Genomic DNA, 16,498 nt, shown 5'->3' on the forward strand with positions numbered 1-16,498 from the left:
ATCAAAATTGACAAGAGTGAATATTTAGTAGTACTTGGAAGATGTACTTACAGCAACTCGTTCTGCTGTCAACCACTCCTCTTCTTCAACTGTGCTGTGTTTATGTGTGTAATACGACACATTTGAAATCACTTTGTTTATCTCATTCAATGCGTTCATCTTACCATTGAAAGACGAAATTTGAAGTAATCTTTAAATACAAATAGAAAATAAATGTGTTACATACTTATGAAATATCAACTCACTGTAGTATATCCAAATAAAATTGTAACTAAATAAAGTTCACAGATATCAATACATACAAAGTTCCGTTAACATGTTTTGTAATATAACTGGCTGTGGTTTAACTGTATTTTGTTATCCCTTGTTTTTCTGACAAAGTATTGTATTATTACCTCTGAGATACTTGCATGTGTGTTAGAAGGATAACGCCAAAACTACAAGATGGATCTTTATGACATTCAACCACATGTAGATATGTGGTCACGGAAGACTCCATAAAATTTTGGAGACAATCCTGTCCGCTTTTTATAATTTTACTAATTTTAGGCTGTACGTCAGATGTACAAGATGGATTTTTATCACGATTCTTGTCTTGATTGCTCTTGTTATAATTGCATTGCAAGGTATCTATGTTCAATATTACTATACTATTTGTAGTAAATATATATATATATACACACAGTTAGTGAAGACGTGTGGAGAAGTGTGTTGGACATTGGACAACTCGCTGCATTGCTTGTATCTTCATGCAAGACACTTACGTTTGCCTCCAGGTATATAGGGTCCCCGATTAGGTCAAGACACAACTTTGCGCTGATTACTAGCTGCATTATGGGGGTATGTTTGATCCAAAACAATGACCCGGGTAATAATATGAAGCGCTTAGAAGCATTGTGTAATAGGCGCTATATAACAACGAATATTATTATTATAGCTATCAAAAACAGTAAACAGAGACAAAAAAAACAAACTATGTGAATTCAGGAATTTAATGCTCTTACCTTAGGATCATTTTTAAGCGAAACATTTCTAATGTTTTTATTTTCTCCTCTGTATCAGGGACTCTGGCAACAAGATTCTTGAGGGACTATTATATAAATACACACACAAAGTATCAGTGAATCTGAGTCATGATGAAAACTCCATGCACATGATCACAAATGGTTCTGAACATGATGATTTCATAAACCTATACATATTACATTATGATTTGATAACAAATCTATAAACAATGGTTATTAATTTTAATGTACATTTTTTTAAATATTCAATATATTGGGATTTGTTTTCCTTAATTTCAATACATTGAACTGTAGCCACTGACTTAAAAGTTTAAAAATGTCTTATTTTAAGCTTTAACAAGATCAGTAAAAAGTATATACTGTAAAAACATACTTTAATAATAGAAGAGAGAGCATCATTTTTAGCCTCATTCTTTGATTCCTTTTTCAGTTCTTCATCAGATAGTGAATCAAGGAAATTAATAACACGATCCTGAAAATAAACCAGTTAACAATCATTGACAAAAATGCAATGCATGGCACATTTAAGAGCTACTTAAGCACAAACTACAGAACTTTGCTCATTGTGTTCATAATACAATTTTCAATTAAAATCCAATAATAATATAATATTTTAATAATAATAATAAATGATTGAAGCCTATCATAGGTGTTTTAAAATTGCAATAATTTGTTTGCAGTTTGATTTCTTTGTGAACAAAGTGCTATTAATAAAACTTTATCAAATTATTTATGCAATCTTCAATCTATTCTTGGAATACAATGCATATTAATTAACAATTGCTTAATACTAATAATACACACTTACAACAATAACCATAAAATATTTCTGAATAGTGTTGGGTGTAAGGATTTCATAACACTGGCCCCAAGGTCTGCAAAAATACAAAGATATATTATGGTTAGCCTAAACAAAATTTAGCATATCTCTGTGAAAGAAAGGAATTGCTACAAATTTAAAAACTATTATGTTCCTGAAATACAGTATACAATTTTGTTTTTGTAGTGTTCTCTATCTATTTTGAGACATTTTAATATTGTTTTTTTTTTGTAAATAAATTTTTTAAATAAATAAATTCACTTTCAGCAACTACTAAGCATTTGTTCAATTATTCATCTTAAAATTAAAACATACTTGAGATATGCATGTATCACTGATACACTGAGGGAACGATCACTGGCGAATCGATTGGCCAGAACGTCAAATCCATTTAATGATCCAAATTTATTCACCAGATCAACTAGCCACCCCTGAAAAGACAAATAGAGAAATATACATTTATTGACTTTAACATGTACAGTTTGGTCGCGCACTATAGTGAACGACCAAGGTCAATTCAAGGTCATCTATAAATAGATGTAAACACCTGATCACTATGTAAAGCTTGACTAATTATTATTATGTTTTCTGTTAAATTTGGGTAATTTAAAAGAAATTAGATTCATTATTTATTTTTCTTTGAGTTTTTACATTTATATTTATTCATATCAAACCAACACATAGCATTCTATGGACAATATAAAGAAAATAAATAGTATTTTTATGCTTTTGGCAACCATTGTGTATATATAATGAGATTATAATTTTATAACTTAAAAAAATGCTTTTGAATATTTTAATGTCACATAATAGTTAATCACTTTTTTACCCTTAAAAAACTGTAATTTAAAGCAAAAAATAATAAAATGGGTTTTTTTGTTAAATTTAAAAAAGTGAAAACATTCTTTTGTTTTTGTTTTTTCCTACATAAGTGATTAATTTAATTGATTTTTCATGTTTTTGGGGGAAAATACATCTTAATGTTTTAACTTTTAATATTGGTGTTTGAAACGACCATTTTCATGCACATCATGTCCTTTACAAAAATTGAAATGGTTTGAAACTCACCTTTGGTGTTCTTGAATCAGTATGTCTGGCATAAAGGTCATTATTATTGATCTGAAAAATTTTAGAAATGCGCATTAAACAAATACGATTGTTATGAACAATGAAAAATGTATATTTCAAGAACGTTGGTCTAAAATGTAAAGATGCTAAACTGATCATTAATTTACCTGAGCACCAGATGGAACACTTTCAGGCGTTCTTGTACCATTATAAATATGGAACCTAAAAAAAATCATACATACACATACATAAAATGTGATAAGATATTATTATTATTTCACAGAGCATGCAACATATGAATTTACTTTAACCTCTTGACCTGTTAGTATAGCTGTGATGTGTATGCTAGCTAGCACAGGCATGGTCTTTAGTAGAAAGTGGCAACCTATTCAACAGTAGTGGAGCTAGCACAGACATAGTCTTTACTAGAAAGTGGCAACCTTTTGAACAGTAGTGGAGCTAGCACAGGCATGGTCTTTAGTAGAAAGTGGCAACCTCTTGAACAGTAGTGAAGCTGGCACAGGCATGGTCTTTAGTAGAAAGTGGCAACCTATTCAACAGTAGTGGAGCTGGCACAGGCATAGTCTTTACCAGAAAAATGGCAACCAATTGAACAGTAGTGAAGCTGGCACAGGCATAGTCTTTACCAGAAAAATGGCAACCAATTGAACAGTAGTGGAGCTAGCACAGGCATGGTCTTTAGTAGAAAGTGGCAACCTCTTGAACAAGAGTGAAGCTGGCACAGGCATGGTCTTTAGTAGAAAGTGGCAACCTCTTGAACAGTAGTGGAGCTAAAACAGGTATGGTCTTTAGTAGAAAGTGGCAACCTATTCAACAGTAGTGGAGCTGGCACAGGCATAGTCTTTACCAGAAAAATGGCAACCACTTGAACAGTAGTGAAGCTGGCACAGGCATAGTCTTTACCAGAAAAATGGCAACCAATTGAACAGTAGTGGAGCTAGCACAGGCATGGTCTTTAGTAGAAAGTGGCAACCTCTTGAACAAGAGTGAAGCTGGCACAGGCATGGTCTTTAGTAGAAAGTGGCAACCTCTTGAACAGTAGTGGAGCTAAAACAGGCATGGTCTTTAGTAGAAAGTGGCAACCTCTTGAACAGTAGTGGAGCTAGCACAGGTATGGTCTTTAGTAGAAAGTGGCAACCTATTCAACAGTAGTGGAGCTGGCACAGGCATAGTCTTTACCAGAAAAATGGCAACCAATTGAACAGTAGTGAAGCTGGCACAGGCATAGTCTTTACCAGAAAAATGGCAACCAATTGAACAGTAGTGGAGCTGGCACAGGCATGGTCTTTAGTAGAAAGTGGCAACCTATTCAACAGTAGTGGAGCTGGCACAGGCATAGTCTTTACCAGAAAAATGGCAACCTCTTGAACAGTAGTGGAGCTAGCACAGGCATGGTCTTTAGTAGAAAGTGGCAACCAATTGAACAGTAGTGGAGCTAGCACAGGCATGGTCTTTAGTAGAAAGTGGCAACCTCTTGAACAAGAGTGAAGCTGGCACAGGCATGGTCTTTAGTAGAAAGTGGCAACCTCTTGAACAGTAGTGGAGCTAAAACAGGCATGGTCTTTAGTAGAAAGTGGCAACCTCTTGAACAGTAGTGGAGCTAAAACAGGCATGGTCTTTACCAGAAAAATGGCAACCTCTTGAACAGTAGTGGAGCTGGCACAGGCATGGTCTTTAGTAGAAAGTGGCAACCTCTTGAACAGTAGTGGAGCTAAAACAGGCATGGTCTTTAGTAGAAAGTGGCAACCTCTTGAACAGTAGTGGAGCTAAAACAGGCATAGTCTTTACCAGAAAAATGGCAACCAATTGAACAGTAGTAGAGCTGGCACAGGCATGGTCTTTACTAGAAAGTGGCAACCTCTTGAACAGTAGTGGAGCTAAAACAGGCATGGTCTTTACTAGAAAGTGGCAACCTCTTGAACAGTAGTGGAGCTAAAACAGGCATGGTCTTTACTAGAAAGTGGCAACCTCTTGAACAGTAGTGAAGCTGGCACAGGCATGGTCTTTAGTAGAAAGTGGCAACCTCTTGAACAGTAGTGGAGCTAAAACAGGCATGGTCTTTAGTAGAAAGTGGCAACCTCTTGAACAGTAGTGGAGCTAAAACAGGCATAGTCTTTACCAGAAAAATGGCAACCAATTGAACAGTAGTAGAGCTGGCACAGGCATGGTCTTTAGTAGAAAGTGGCAACCTCTTGAACAGTAGTGGAGCTAGCACAGGCATGGTCTTTAGTAGAAAGTGGCAACCTATTCAACAGTAGTGGAGCTAAAACAGGCATAGTCTTTACCAGAAAAATGGCAACCAATTGAACAGTAGTAGAGCTGGCACAGGCATGGTCTTTAGTAGAAAGTGGCAACCTCTTGAACAGTAGTGGAGCTAAAACAGGCATGGTCTTTACTAGAAAGTGGCAACCTCTTGAACAGTAGTGGAGCTAGCACAGGCATAGTCTTTAGTAGAAAGTGGCAACCTATTCAACAGTAGTGGAGCTGGCACAGGTATGGTCTTTACTAGAAAGTGGCAACCTATCACAACCACTTAATCAACCACATTAATGCATACAGAATAATGTATGATGGTATTATATTTTATGGTAATACAGAACTGTGAAGTTTAAAGTACTGTAATAATGTGTTATGGTCACTTACTTGCATAATGGATTTAAAGCAATGGCTAAAAGATCAAGTAAAGGGAACCAATCATCTGCCAGCTTTGCAACGCATAACTCAATCAAAAGATCTGTATTTTTCATGATGGAGCGCTGTAACATAAATACACAATATGTTAAATTGCAAAAACATATTATTTATGAAAGCAAAATAGAAACCTAAAACTGAAACAAACATTGGTTGTGAAAGGTTTTTTCTAGTTTGTCTTACACAGTTTGAAAATACCACAAACTGTTTGTGGAGGGTTTGTGGGAGGGTGGCTACGGAGGCTCTAGCCCCCTCGTCCGGGAGCCATGCCATTTTCGTTTAGCCATTATAGTCAAGTTATTACATTTCCAATGTCCTGTATGTCATGTACTTCTCATCATATATCGAAAGTCCAGATGGTACGCAGACATCTGGGAAATAAACTGATTTCCCTGACGGAAAATGGTCTACGCTTACAAACACATTCCCATCCAAATAAAAGGCAAAAGGGCCACTTTTATAGGCCTCTAGGCCTGATATTTTAAAATTGTAAGTGTAATTTTTGAAGACCTGTAGCTCTAGAGGCCTATATAAGTGCAATTTCCAGGGACCTAGCAATTCTATTTTTCACAATTTTCTTAGCTCAGCCCTAATGGTAGGGCTGGTCCTGGAGACATTTTGCTTTATATTTCGTATATAAGTATAATCTAATTTCTGTGGACCTAGCAACTCTATTTTTTAAAACTTTCTTACAGATCAGACCATGGGTTCTTAGCTCCATCCCAACCTTGGTGGGCTGGTTCTCTGTAGACTTGTAATTTTGTTTCATATATAAATGTATTATAATTGCAATTTCCAGGGACCTAGAAGCTCTATTTTTCAAAATTTTCTTACAGATCAGCCTATGGGTGTCAGTCCTGCGCATTTACAATTTTCGCACCCCCAGACAGCAACCAGCCTACGTCTCTGCAATTAACGATACCTCTTGGCCCGTGGGTACATTTTACGTTCACATATATTTTCTATGATAATAGGTATATTGAACTTTAAAGGTCACTTTATTTTTAAAATTGAAAGAATGATGGATTTACACATACATCGCATCGGACCTCGTGCAATGTGTTTTTGGCACAGTATTTTATTTATGTACCATAAAAAATGGAAAAAGTTGGCTACCCTAAATCTGATTAAAACGGCCTTAAATTATGCTAGAACGCGTTGCTTCCGGGGGTCCACAGGGCCTAGTGATGTTCACTTCGCTCATATAGCCCCTCCGTCAGGGAATTTAGTCCCTGTGTCGGAAAGATCCTGGCACCATTCACTCATTATTTGTATACTAATCATGGTCTTGAATTTAGTCTATAATTTTTCATCAGGGAAAGTAGTAAAATAGTGGTAATTTTGTATATAATTTGTAATGTTTAATTTCCCTATGCTATCTAGTAATCACTTTCCGAAAATCATCATTTTAATATTCTTTTTAATTTTCTAATTTAGAATAAAAAATGATTTAATAATAGTATATACATTTCTAATCATTTAAATGATCAATCTCCATATTCAAAAGCAAAACTATAAAATATGAATACATCTGGCTACTCTGCTGGCACACCAATCCATAAATGTAACATAATTTACATTCATAAGGAAATTCAATATTTTATTTGAGATTTTTTGCTTATTTTTACTTTATAAATTGATTTACTTTATAGATTGATGGTTAGAAAAAACAAGAGTATTATTTAATTCAGTTATTATTTAAATTTATTATTATAAAAAGAGAAATGTAACCGTCCATCCCATTCGGTATAAAACTTTCTAAGCGTCATTGGCAAACAATCTTGTCTATCAAAGTCCATTAACTACAGTACAGCTAAAAATTACTGCAACGTAACCCACGTTACAGCTTCGTGGCTACGAGGTATTGTTTTAATCGTGATCCTACGAGAGGTTGTATTATGTGTTACAAACAACATTGTTATCAATGAATCAAGGGAACAATGATTGAAAATACAGCAGTTATTGCTGATATTTTTATTTAGCCTAGCTAGCCAGGCCCAGAATCTAGCGATTGTTTAAAAAAGTACCACGCACCCTACGCTTTTGAGTTCGTACAGAGTACCAATCTAGCATGCCATGCAGTATTACTACTCGATTAGGCCTACCGTAAATGAAATATGTCAGAATGTTGCTTTAAATGCAATAAAAATATTATACAGCCACATTGTGAATTATTCAAGTTAAACATTGTATCGCTATGTTTTAAATTCGACGGCATATTATTAACAAAATAGAAATTTTCCCACTTTTCATCCAATTTGTATTGCCGTACAAGTATCAACATGTTTGATTTGCGTTGTTTTTATCACGTGAGAATGAAATTCGCTCGACCACCAATGTTTCATGTGTTTTTTTTCACTCTCCCAGTCAGTGCAGCACTCTGTAATTGTGAGTCATAGGTTATTGGATTTTATTCAACGAATATATTATTTTAGCAGTGTTATTGGCTGATTCGTTCGTATAGGCCATATTATAATTACTTTTTATGCAATCGTGTCAGATTTTTCTAGAGAAACTCCCATACGACGAAATGAAACATGTTCATCAATATTTAATATCAACAATCGCTAGGCTCTGGGCCTAGCCAAGGCCTGTAGCTAGGCAGTCTTACTCGGGCGTAGCTGTATGGGTAGAATTCATCGATAAAATGTGGGTTATTATATTGCCATTGTTCTCTTTTGATAGCTGGTAACAATGGTGTATATTTAACACCCTTCCATTGGAGGCATAGCAAAACAAAGCCTCTTAATAGTAATATCGCGATCCAAAAACAATACCTTCCCGAGGTATCGAGGGAGAACGGGCGGTAACGCGATCAAGAAACAATACCTTTCGTGGGAGCGTGTGGGATCGCAATCAAAAGACAATACTTTGTGGGTTTGCGACAATGCCCCATGCGTAGGCTACAAAAGGTTACGCATGGGAACGAAATAGTAATTAATAGTACTGTACATTGCTATTAATTTGATACAATTACCTGAATCTCAAATTTCCACCCACTAACGGCTTCATCAGTCAAGATCTTTGTAAATGAAATTGTTAGGCCATCTCGAAAGAACCGCTGGCATGCTTCACTACGTCCATCAAGATTTCTCCTACACAGGTCAATAGTTGCTTCCAACAGAACTTCTAGTTCACCTTTTGGCAGGACAGGCACAACCCATCTAGGCTTGTTTATCATATCATCAAGGCGAGCTAGTTCATCGTGAGGAAAAGGTGGCTCCTCACCCTCCTGTAGTTCATTATTTTCTTCAGGAACACTTTCACCAGATCCAGTGGCCTAAATTACAAATAATTTTTTTTCTGTAATATACCCTGCCATCACTAAGTATCTTTTATTTGTAATTGGTTATCCACACTTGGCGGATAACCCCTTGTTATTGTCAGGATCTTTTTTTTTTTCTATCTTATTCTTATTTCTTTCCTAGAATTTTGTTGCACGTGTATCTCTAATTATTGTGGACATAACGTCGTATAACAAGATTGACCTTAAACTGTAGATGTGCAGGAAACTTTGTAATAGTATGCGCAGCGTAAGTTACGCACGATTTTATGAATTTCGATAAATTTAATATAGATCGAAAACCATATAACAATTTAAATTAAAACTTAGCAAAAATGTAATTTATATCATGCGCTAACTTTCTGTGGAAAAAAAATGACATGTTTTACAGAAAGTTATGCGCGCACGAGTGTTTAACACTTTTTTTTAAGCATGTAAAAATGTCCACGTTTGCGCAAATTTTTACGCGCACAGTACGCACGTAGCGCTAAATATTTTAATATTGCCTAGGTCAATCAATTATCTTCCACATGATTTACCATTTTACAAATGTTTATGACGTAATGATGTGCAAAAGCGTGAATAACTTTGGTCACTTATTTTCATCATTCCAATACATTTCAATATATTATAGCTCCAATAGATTTCAATATATTATAGCTCCACAGAATGAAAAGTGATAGGCCCTAGTCATGATTAAACCGTTTTCTGGAAGCTTTTGAATTGTAGATGATTTTGAATTGTAGATTGTGGATAACCTAACTCATCCATAGTGACGAGTTCAAATCTAGTTTAGATTAATATTGAGCACAATATTTGAGACGAGGTAATTAATATGTATTAGGTAACAAAGATAGTGATCGTACAAAAAAAGGTTTCATTAAAAAACAAAATTTAAGATTAACCTATTATGATTTCACTTACCTGCTGATCCTGCAGCTGAGAAGGTGGGGTTTGATTTGGGCTCTGAACGCCGTCACCTCCGGGCTGTCCATCAGTGGTAGCCTCTCCCCCTGCAGGAGGATTTCCACGCATAGCAACTGTCATGTTTCTGACAGTTTTCAAGTGTTACAGTTTCTTAGTAGTATGCATAAAACATTCAACTCGCAGCCTCACATCTACAAACAAAAGCAAATTTATATTATAATGTATATTATTTCATTATTGCAATGATACATTGTCCCCTGAAAAAACATTTTGTTTATAAACATTTTTTAATACCATTAATGCCATTTTAATATCACATAATAGTTATTCACTTTGACTAAAAATTGGACCTGCAAAAAAAGTTATTTAACTGAAAAAATGTAATTTAAAGCTAAAAAAAGTATATTTTCTGTTTATTTTGTCTTTTTATAAGTTTTCCCATTTTTCCCTATGGAAGTAAATAACTTCATTAAAACTGAAAAAAAAATGGCCTATGAGTGTGTTTTTTTGCATTAAAGCAAACATTTTTAATTATTATAACATATATTTAATTGTTATAATAATGTTAATTAATACTTCAGGTTACTGAAACTGACAATGGGGAAAAAAATATTGCTTCATGGAATGGACCATTTTTTAACAAGGGGTACAAAATCTGAGCGTTTCAGAAGATTTTCAATTAATATAGGTTAAAACCCTCGTAACTTACAGATAAATTACTTGTCAATAAGAATAAAGATTAAAATAGTTTAAATTTATATACTAAAAAAAAATTTATTGACTCAAATTCTTAGTTGATTACGGTACTAACTAATGCTAAAATGTCCGTCCGTAACATAACCAATGTAAATAAGTTTTTAAATGATCCTGTAAAACAGTATAAATTTCAAAAACACATTTAACTACCTCATTGGGTTTAATAATAACAGAAAAAAATACAATTATTTTTGTAAGCCCTCTTGTTATTTTTTTTTACCCAATTAAAATGTATGTCCGTCCGTAACATTTTTGTTACGGATGGACATATTACACACAATATATAGGCATTTTTTATGTCCGTCCGTAACAAAACAAAATTTAATTGGTTCAAAAAAAATAATAGGAGCGAGCGCCAACAAAAAAAGTTTATTTTTCCTGTAAAAGTGTAACTACCAATGCTAATGAGATAATGATAATGGGATTTTATAACTTCAAACTGTTTTCATGATCATATAACAACTTTTTAATTTTTTACTATGTCTAATAAATAGGCAATTACCATGTTTTTTGTAGTCAATTAGTCATTTGAACGTATTAGCTTTAACATGTCGTAACTTTGGCATTTTTGAATTATATTAAACCTAAATACAGCACAAGCAAACTTATTGTTTAAACAATATATTTTTGGATTATTTCAAAATCTAAATTAAAAAAAAAAAAATCTTTGAGATATTGTAGGCCTACAATCAATCATATGACTAAATTTACTTTACCAATACAAATTTATGGTCTAGTCTTACTTTCCTAGATAGAAATTGTACTCAAATCTTAACATTTAGAAACTGTAAATTTTATCTTGTCCGTCCGTAACGTTCATATTTTCGCTGTTCTATTTTTAGCAACAGGATTTTTTGGCACAAATTTTTTTTTTGGAAAGTGGGTATGTGGTATACTTGAATAAAAAACATACAAATAATTTAAACCTCCTACCAGAACATTTTTTTCAATTGATAAAGTCAAATGTTTTGGGAAAGTGTCTGTCCATAACGTTGGATAACACTCCTATTCAAATAATAACTCTAATTTATCAATGAATTATACTGTAGTAAGCAGGATTTTTTGGAATCACTATTAAATTAGGCATTTCAGTGCAATCTTGAATATTGTCTGTTTAATGAAAGAAAGATTAGATTAAAAAATTCAAGTTTCGTAATAAAGTATAAAAGTTGAAATCAGTAAAACTGCTGCCCTAGCATTGCTAGGACTCTCTTAATTGCCAAACATATATATGATATTGACAATGTTGATATAATATATAAAATAAATTACTAAAAAAACGTAATTTTATATTCAATTTATTACTTAGAAAACTTTGTTTCGTGCATTCGCTAAGCGGCCAACAGAGGGCGTAACTTGTTTACATCGTTCGTGTGACTAAAAAATGATCATTTTCGACAATGTTTTCAAATTGTTTGCTTTATCCCTAGTAGTACTATCTCATAGTCTCTCTGAAAATAAAGTTTGGGGAAAAAATCTTATTTATACTTATAAAATGCATATCAAAGCTGATAAATTTAAGTGTGCCGAATCGTCTCAGAGTCGAATAGTCCCAGGCCGAATCGTCTCAGGCCGAATCGTCTCAGGGCTAAATCATCTCAGGGCCGAATAGTCTCAGGGCCGAATCGTCCCGCTCCCTCAGCGTAGATCATCATCTCATTAGTAAGGGGTCAATCACATGATTAACTTCAAGTGTCTTCATTGTTCACTTTTATCTTGAAATTCATGGCAACAGTGAAACTCTCAAGGTGTTTTTCTTTTTAATTAACATGGTGTCCGGAAATCTCCTGAAAATGCTGTTATTTTTGTTTTTACACTCGACTGGTCATGACTGTCATCTGTGCAAGATGGTTTCCGTAACATTAAAATCATGTATTTTAAATTGCGCAAGGATTTCTTTATTTACAGAATTTTAAATTATGCAAGAAAATTCTTTCACAATTTTATTTCAAATCATGCAAATCAATACACTAGCCTATAGCTAATAATAATAGGCCTAGGCTAGGTCTAATTAATTGCAAAAGCCAAGGCCCTACTATTATTACTTAAGTCTAAACTAGGCCTAGCCTACCTAGCCTAAAAAGGCTATGCATAGATAGACTAGGCCCTAACCGAGTTAGTAGCTAGGCTAGCCTATTTTATTTAATTATAATCACAACACAAAGTTGTGTCCTTTCATCAGGCCTAATACTTAGTTAAGCCTACTACTAGCTAGGCCTGTATTCCACCATACACTCAAATAGGCCTTCAAATGGAAGATATATTGTAATATATAAGCATCAGTTCAGTCAGGCCAACCTAACTAGGCAGCCTAGGCCTATGTTTATCTGCCATTTTTGCGCGACACCATAAACTGCTCCGCTCTGAGAGCTGAGATGCGCGCTCTTCTTGAGTGTGACGGAAGGGAACTGTGCCGAAAATGTTAACAGTAATACATATTTATTAAGTATTTTATTATCAAAAACACACGGTATCTACATTAATTTTTAGTGCAACAAAACATACATACCTATTACTTCTAATGGCAGAAATATTTCATTTGTATAAATTTAAAAATACCCCAATTTTACAATAGTTTGTATATCTTTGAACAGCATAAAATACTAATATTGGCCTAGCCTAGCGCTGCTACAAGTATTAACATTAGCCATTACGTCATTGGAGAATTTCCGGTTGGTGGGTTCAGTTTTTTTGGGGTCGATCGTCGTCGATCGATCGAGAGAAGTGACGACACGCACGATGATGATAGGTCAGATTTTGTGAGCATGCTCTCTCAACCTTCAGTTAAGTGGAGATATCATATTTTTGCGAACGATGTTTTTCCTTTTTTCCCATTTACACTAGCACGATAACAATCGACGATAAATATATAAGCATGGTTTTTTTTTACATAAAACAAAAGAAATTAGAAAGGTTTTCGTTCTAGCTATAGGATAATCATTCATATTTTATAATTCCAATCAAATGACGTCATGATAAATAATATAAAAACAATAAAATCGTTGTATTGGATATCATATCTCTTACTAATCATGACGTCATTTGATTGGACGTGTGAAAATATAATTTTCATCAAAGGAAGCATCGATGGTTATTCTATAGTTATAGAATGAAAAGTTTTTATATTTCTTTTGTTTTATTTATGAAAAATGCATATTTGTCTATTTATCGTCGATCGTTATCGTCCTATGGGCCTTTAATTGTAAAAAATTACATTTTAATTAGGCGATCTTTTAGAATAAAAAGATGTTATTGTACAAAATCTGTATTTATTCTTATATTTCTTTCTATACTCTATTCCGGTGGCAGGAGGGGGAAAACCACCCGGCACCCAAAATGGGAAACATTGCCATCCAACTTTTCTAGACAAGTTTTCCGTAGATTAATCTGGAAGGTAAACGATCAGGATTGGAATCGTTTTAGATATATGGGGATCAAACTTCAAAATTGACCAATTAACAATATATTAATAAGTAGTAGGCCTATTAATATTATATTATTGAAGTTCAATTTGGTCTTTTACATTTGTATGGTTGGTATTCAGTCACCTTTAATAAAACAAAAACAATCCTTTGCGATTAAGGGTCAAATATCAATATTGACCAATCAGAACTTTTGCCTAACAAATAAAAACTAGTACATTTATTGCAAAATGTGATGTTTTACCATTCTGTTAAAAGACATCTAATCAGTATATACGCAATGTAAACGTGCACATTCATCATTACACCAGTTGACAAAGGTCAAAACAAGTGCAGGTAATACTAAATGATGCCTTGAAACAAACAATTACTTTTTGGAACAGAAACAAAAAGTAGGCCTAACGGTAATAACACCCGCGGTTGCAATGAAGAGGCCATTACCTACAATTCAATAGAAAATAAAATAAATAATATATTTAATAAAATTAAATTAATAATTAAATACAATGCAAAATATTAAAAACCGATGAACACCTATAGTGTAGTAGTGTTTCAGACATTTCGACAATAGTGGCGTTCACATCGAACTATGGCTAGTTAATTTAATTGGTTTATCCCGATATGATCTCGTCATTTGGATGTGAACGCTCAATGTCCGGATGATGGTTTTTTTCTGGACAATTATTGCTGCTTAGATTTAGAAGTAAATCCAATGATAGCCAGTTATTTTATGTGGGTAATTCAATTAACAATTATATACACTGTACATATTTTTAATGTTATGTTGGGTTTTTTTTTACCGCACCACAAATGGTTTTTGTTTTTTTAAAAAGTGAAGTGTAGAAAGAAAAGAAGCCCATCAGGTGGCCTTCAGCCACATATGCACCAATGAGATTGAAGAAATTTTTAACCCAATTGACCATTATTATGGTCATTTTTATATTTAACATTTGAATTGGTTATTTTTCATTGTGTACCCCATAAAATGTCCTAAAACTTAAATGAACTCAAATGGTTTTCTGCCTGATCTCGTTGTTGCACCTTGGAATTTAATCTTTTTAGCTGAGTATTAATCAGGATATGTTTTATTTCTAATAAATCAAATTTGTTATACGCATACCGCCGCCCGGCATCAATATTTCTTCGTTCCACTCCCTCACTGGATATCAGACTTTTTAATTTTATTTATATGCAATATTTTGAGAAATGGGGTCGAGGGTCAAATGTCATACTTCCGGTCATTTTTTTATAAAATGTTTCATTGGAGCAAATAGAAATATGTACATTCTGAATCAACTCTCTATCATTAGTAGTTTTCGAGATATAGGACAACTGTAATTTTCCCTCCTTATTTGCATATTTTATTTAACTTGTACTACTAATTTGCATACTTTTGAGGTGTATGACAAAGGTGTGATTAATGTGGTACTATGCTGGCTATTAGGAACCTATATCGGGGTCATTTGACGGCAAAATAAAGTCTCTACAGACATTTTAGTCACATTGTGTATGCAAACATTGATAAATGGGGTCGAATGTTGTACTTCCTGTACAAAGCTAATTTGCATATCATCGGCATGAGTGACAGGTGTGATGCTCAAATGTTGATCTCCTCATCATATCTGACCATTTAAAAAAGAAAAATCTCTGTTTGCAATTTGTTTCACTCAAAATGATAGATTGCCTAGCCTAATTTAGGTAAATGATTTTTAAACATTTCATACGCATCAGAGGCATAGGCTGGTTGCTGTCTGTGGTCTAAAGTGAGACGTTTCGGCCCACAAAGTGGGATGTTTCGCCCCAAAAGTGGGCCGAATCGTCCCACCAAAAGTGGGCCGAATAGTCCCGGGACGAATCGTCTCAGGGCCGAATCGTCCCTGAACCGGTGAAAATTGTAAATGCGGGAATAACACGCCCCCTGGCGCTGATCTGTAAGACAATTTTGAAAAATGGAGCTGCCAGGTCTCCGGACAATTGCTCTTATACATTGATATAATAATACAATATAATAATTTATTCGGAAGCTACACTTTTGAAACAGTGGCACACTTCTTGAATGAAGGTGCGTACAGAGTAAGTAAAATAAAAGTTAGAGAGAAAAAAATAATTTAACAAGATTAAAAGTATTAAATACAGGATTTAAAAAGCAATAAACTAATTATTTTCATTGTTGATTTCCCTTCTCTTTTTCCATGCCCGTTTAGTGAAACCTTTACAAAATCTATCGAATGCAACTTCAATATTTATAGAAAGATCAAGTACAGGTGAACCAAGAACATAATTAATTTTTGGTCTATTGGTTCCAAAACATCAATTGCATTCGATAGATTTTGCTCGAGTATTGCCTTCCTCCAGTATAATATTCTGGAGCGTAGGACATGAAAAAAGGAAATGCCTAAGATCTTCAGTGGATTTAGAGTTACATAGGGTACATACCGTCATTATTGCTTTTATCTGACCAGCTTGAGGTACGTCTATATATGGA

At 34.0% G+C, this 16,498-nt stretch overlaps 1 protein-coding gene across 2 annotated transcripts in view; it reads right to left on the reverse strand.

Moving 5' to 3' along the window:
• The window catches only part of LOC144843560 (ubiquitin carboxyl-terminal hydrolase 9X-like), a 48,770-nt gene extending 35,477 nt beyond the window's left edge, over nt 1–13,293 (reverse strand). For both annotated transcript variants that reach the window (XM_078700385.1, XM_078700384.1), the window contains exons 1-11: nt 13,101–13,293; nt 9,833–10,026; nt 8,603–8,905; nt 5,578–5,690; nt 3,081–3,135; nt 2,914–2,964; nt 2,161–2,276; nt 1,834–1,900; nt 1,399–1,497; nt 1,005–1,090; nt 52–190 (exon numbers count right to left, since the gene is read on the reverse strand). In XM_078700385.1, coding sequence (XP_078556511.1) covers nt 52–190; nt 1,005–1,090; nt 1,399–1,497; nt 1,834–1,900; nt 2,161–2,276; nt 2,914–2,964; nt 3,081–3,135; nt 5,578–5,690; nt 8,603–8,905; nt 9,833–9,955 — 1,152 coding nt within the window. In that variant the 5' untranslated portion in view covers nt 9,956–10,026; nt 13,101–13,293. The remainder of the gene's footprint in view (nt 1–51; nt 191–1,004; nt 1,091–1,398; nt 1,498–1,833; nt 1,901–2,160; nt 2,277–2,913; nt 2,965–3,080; nt 3,136–5,577; nt 5,691–8,602; nt 8,906–9,832; nt 10,027–13,100) is intronic.
• Nucleotides 13,294–16,498: the final 3,205 nt, after the last annotated feature.

The sequence above is a fragment of the Antedon bifida genome, chromosome 5 (assembly GCF_963402885.1).
Source record: "Antedon bifida chromosome 5, ecAntBifi1.1, whole genome shotgun sequence".
In the NCBI taxonomy this organism is placed as follows: domain Eukaryota; kingdom Metazoa; phylum Echinodermata; class Crinoidea; order Comatulida; family Antedonidae; genus Antedon; species Antedon bifida.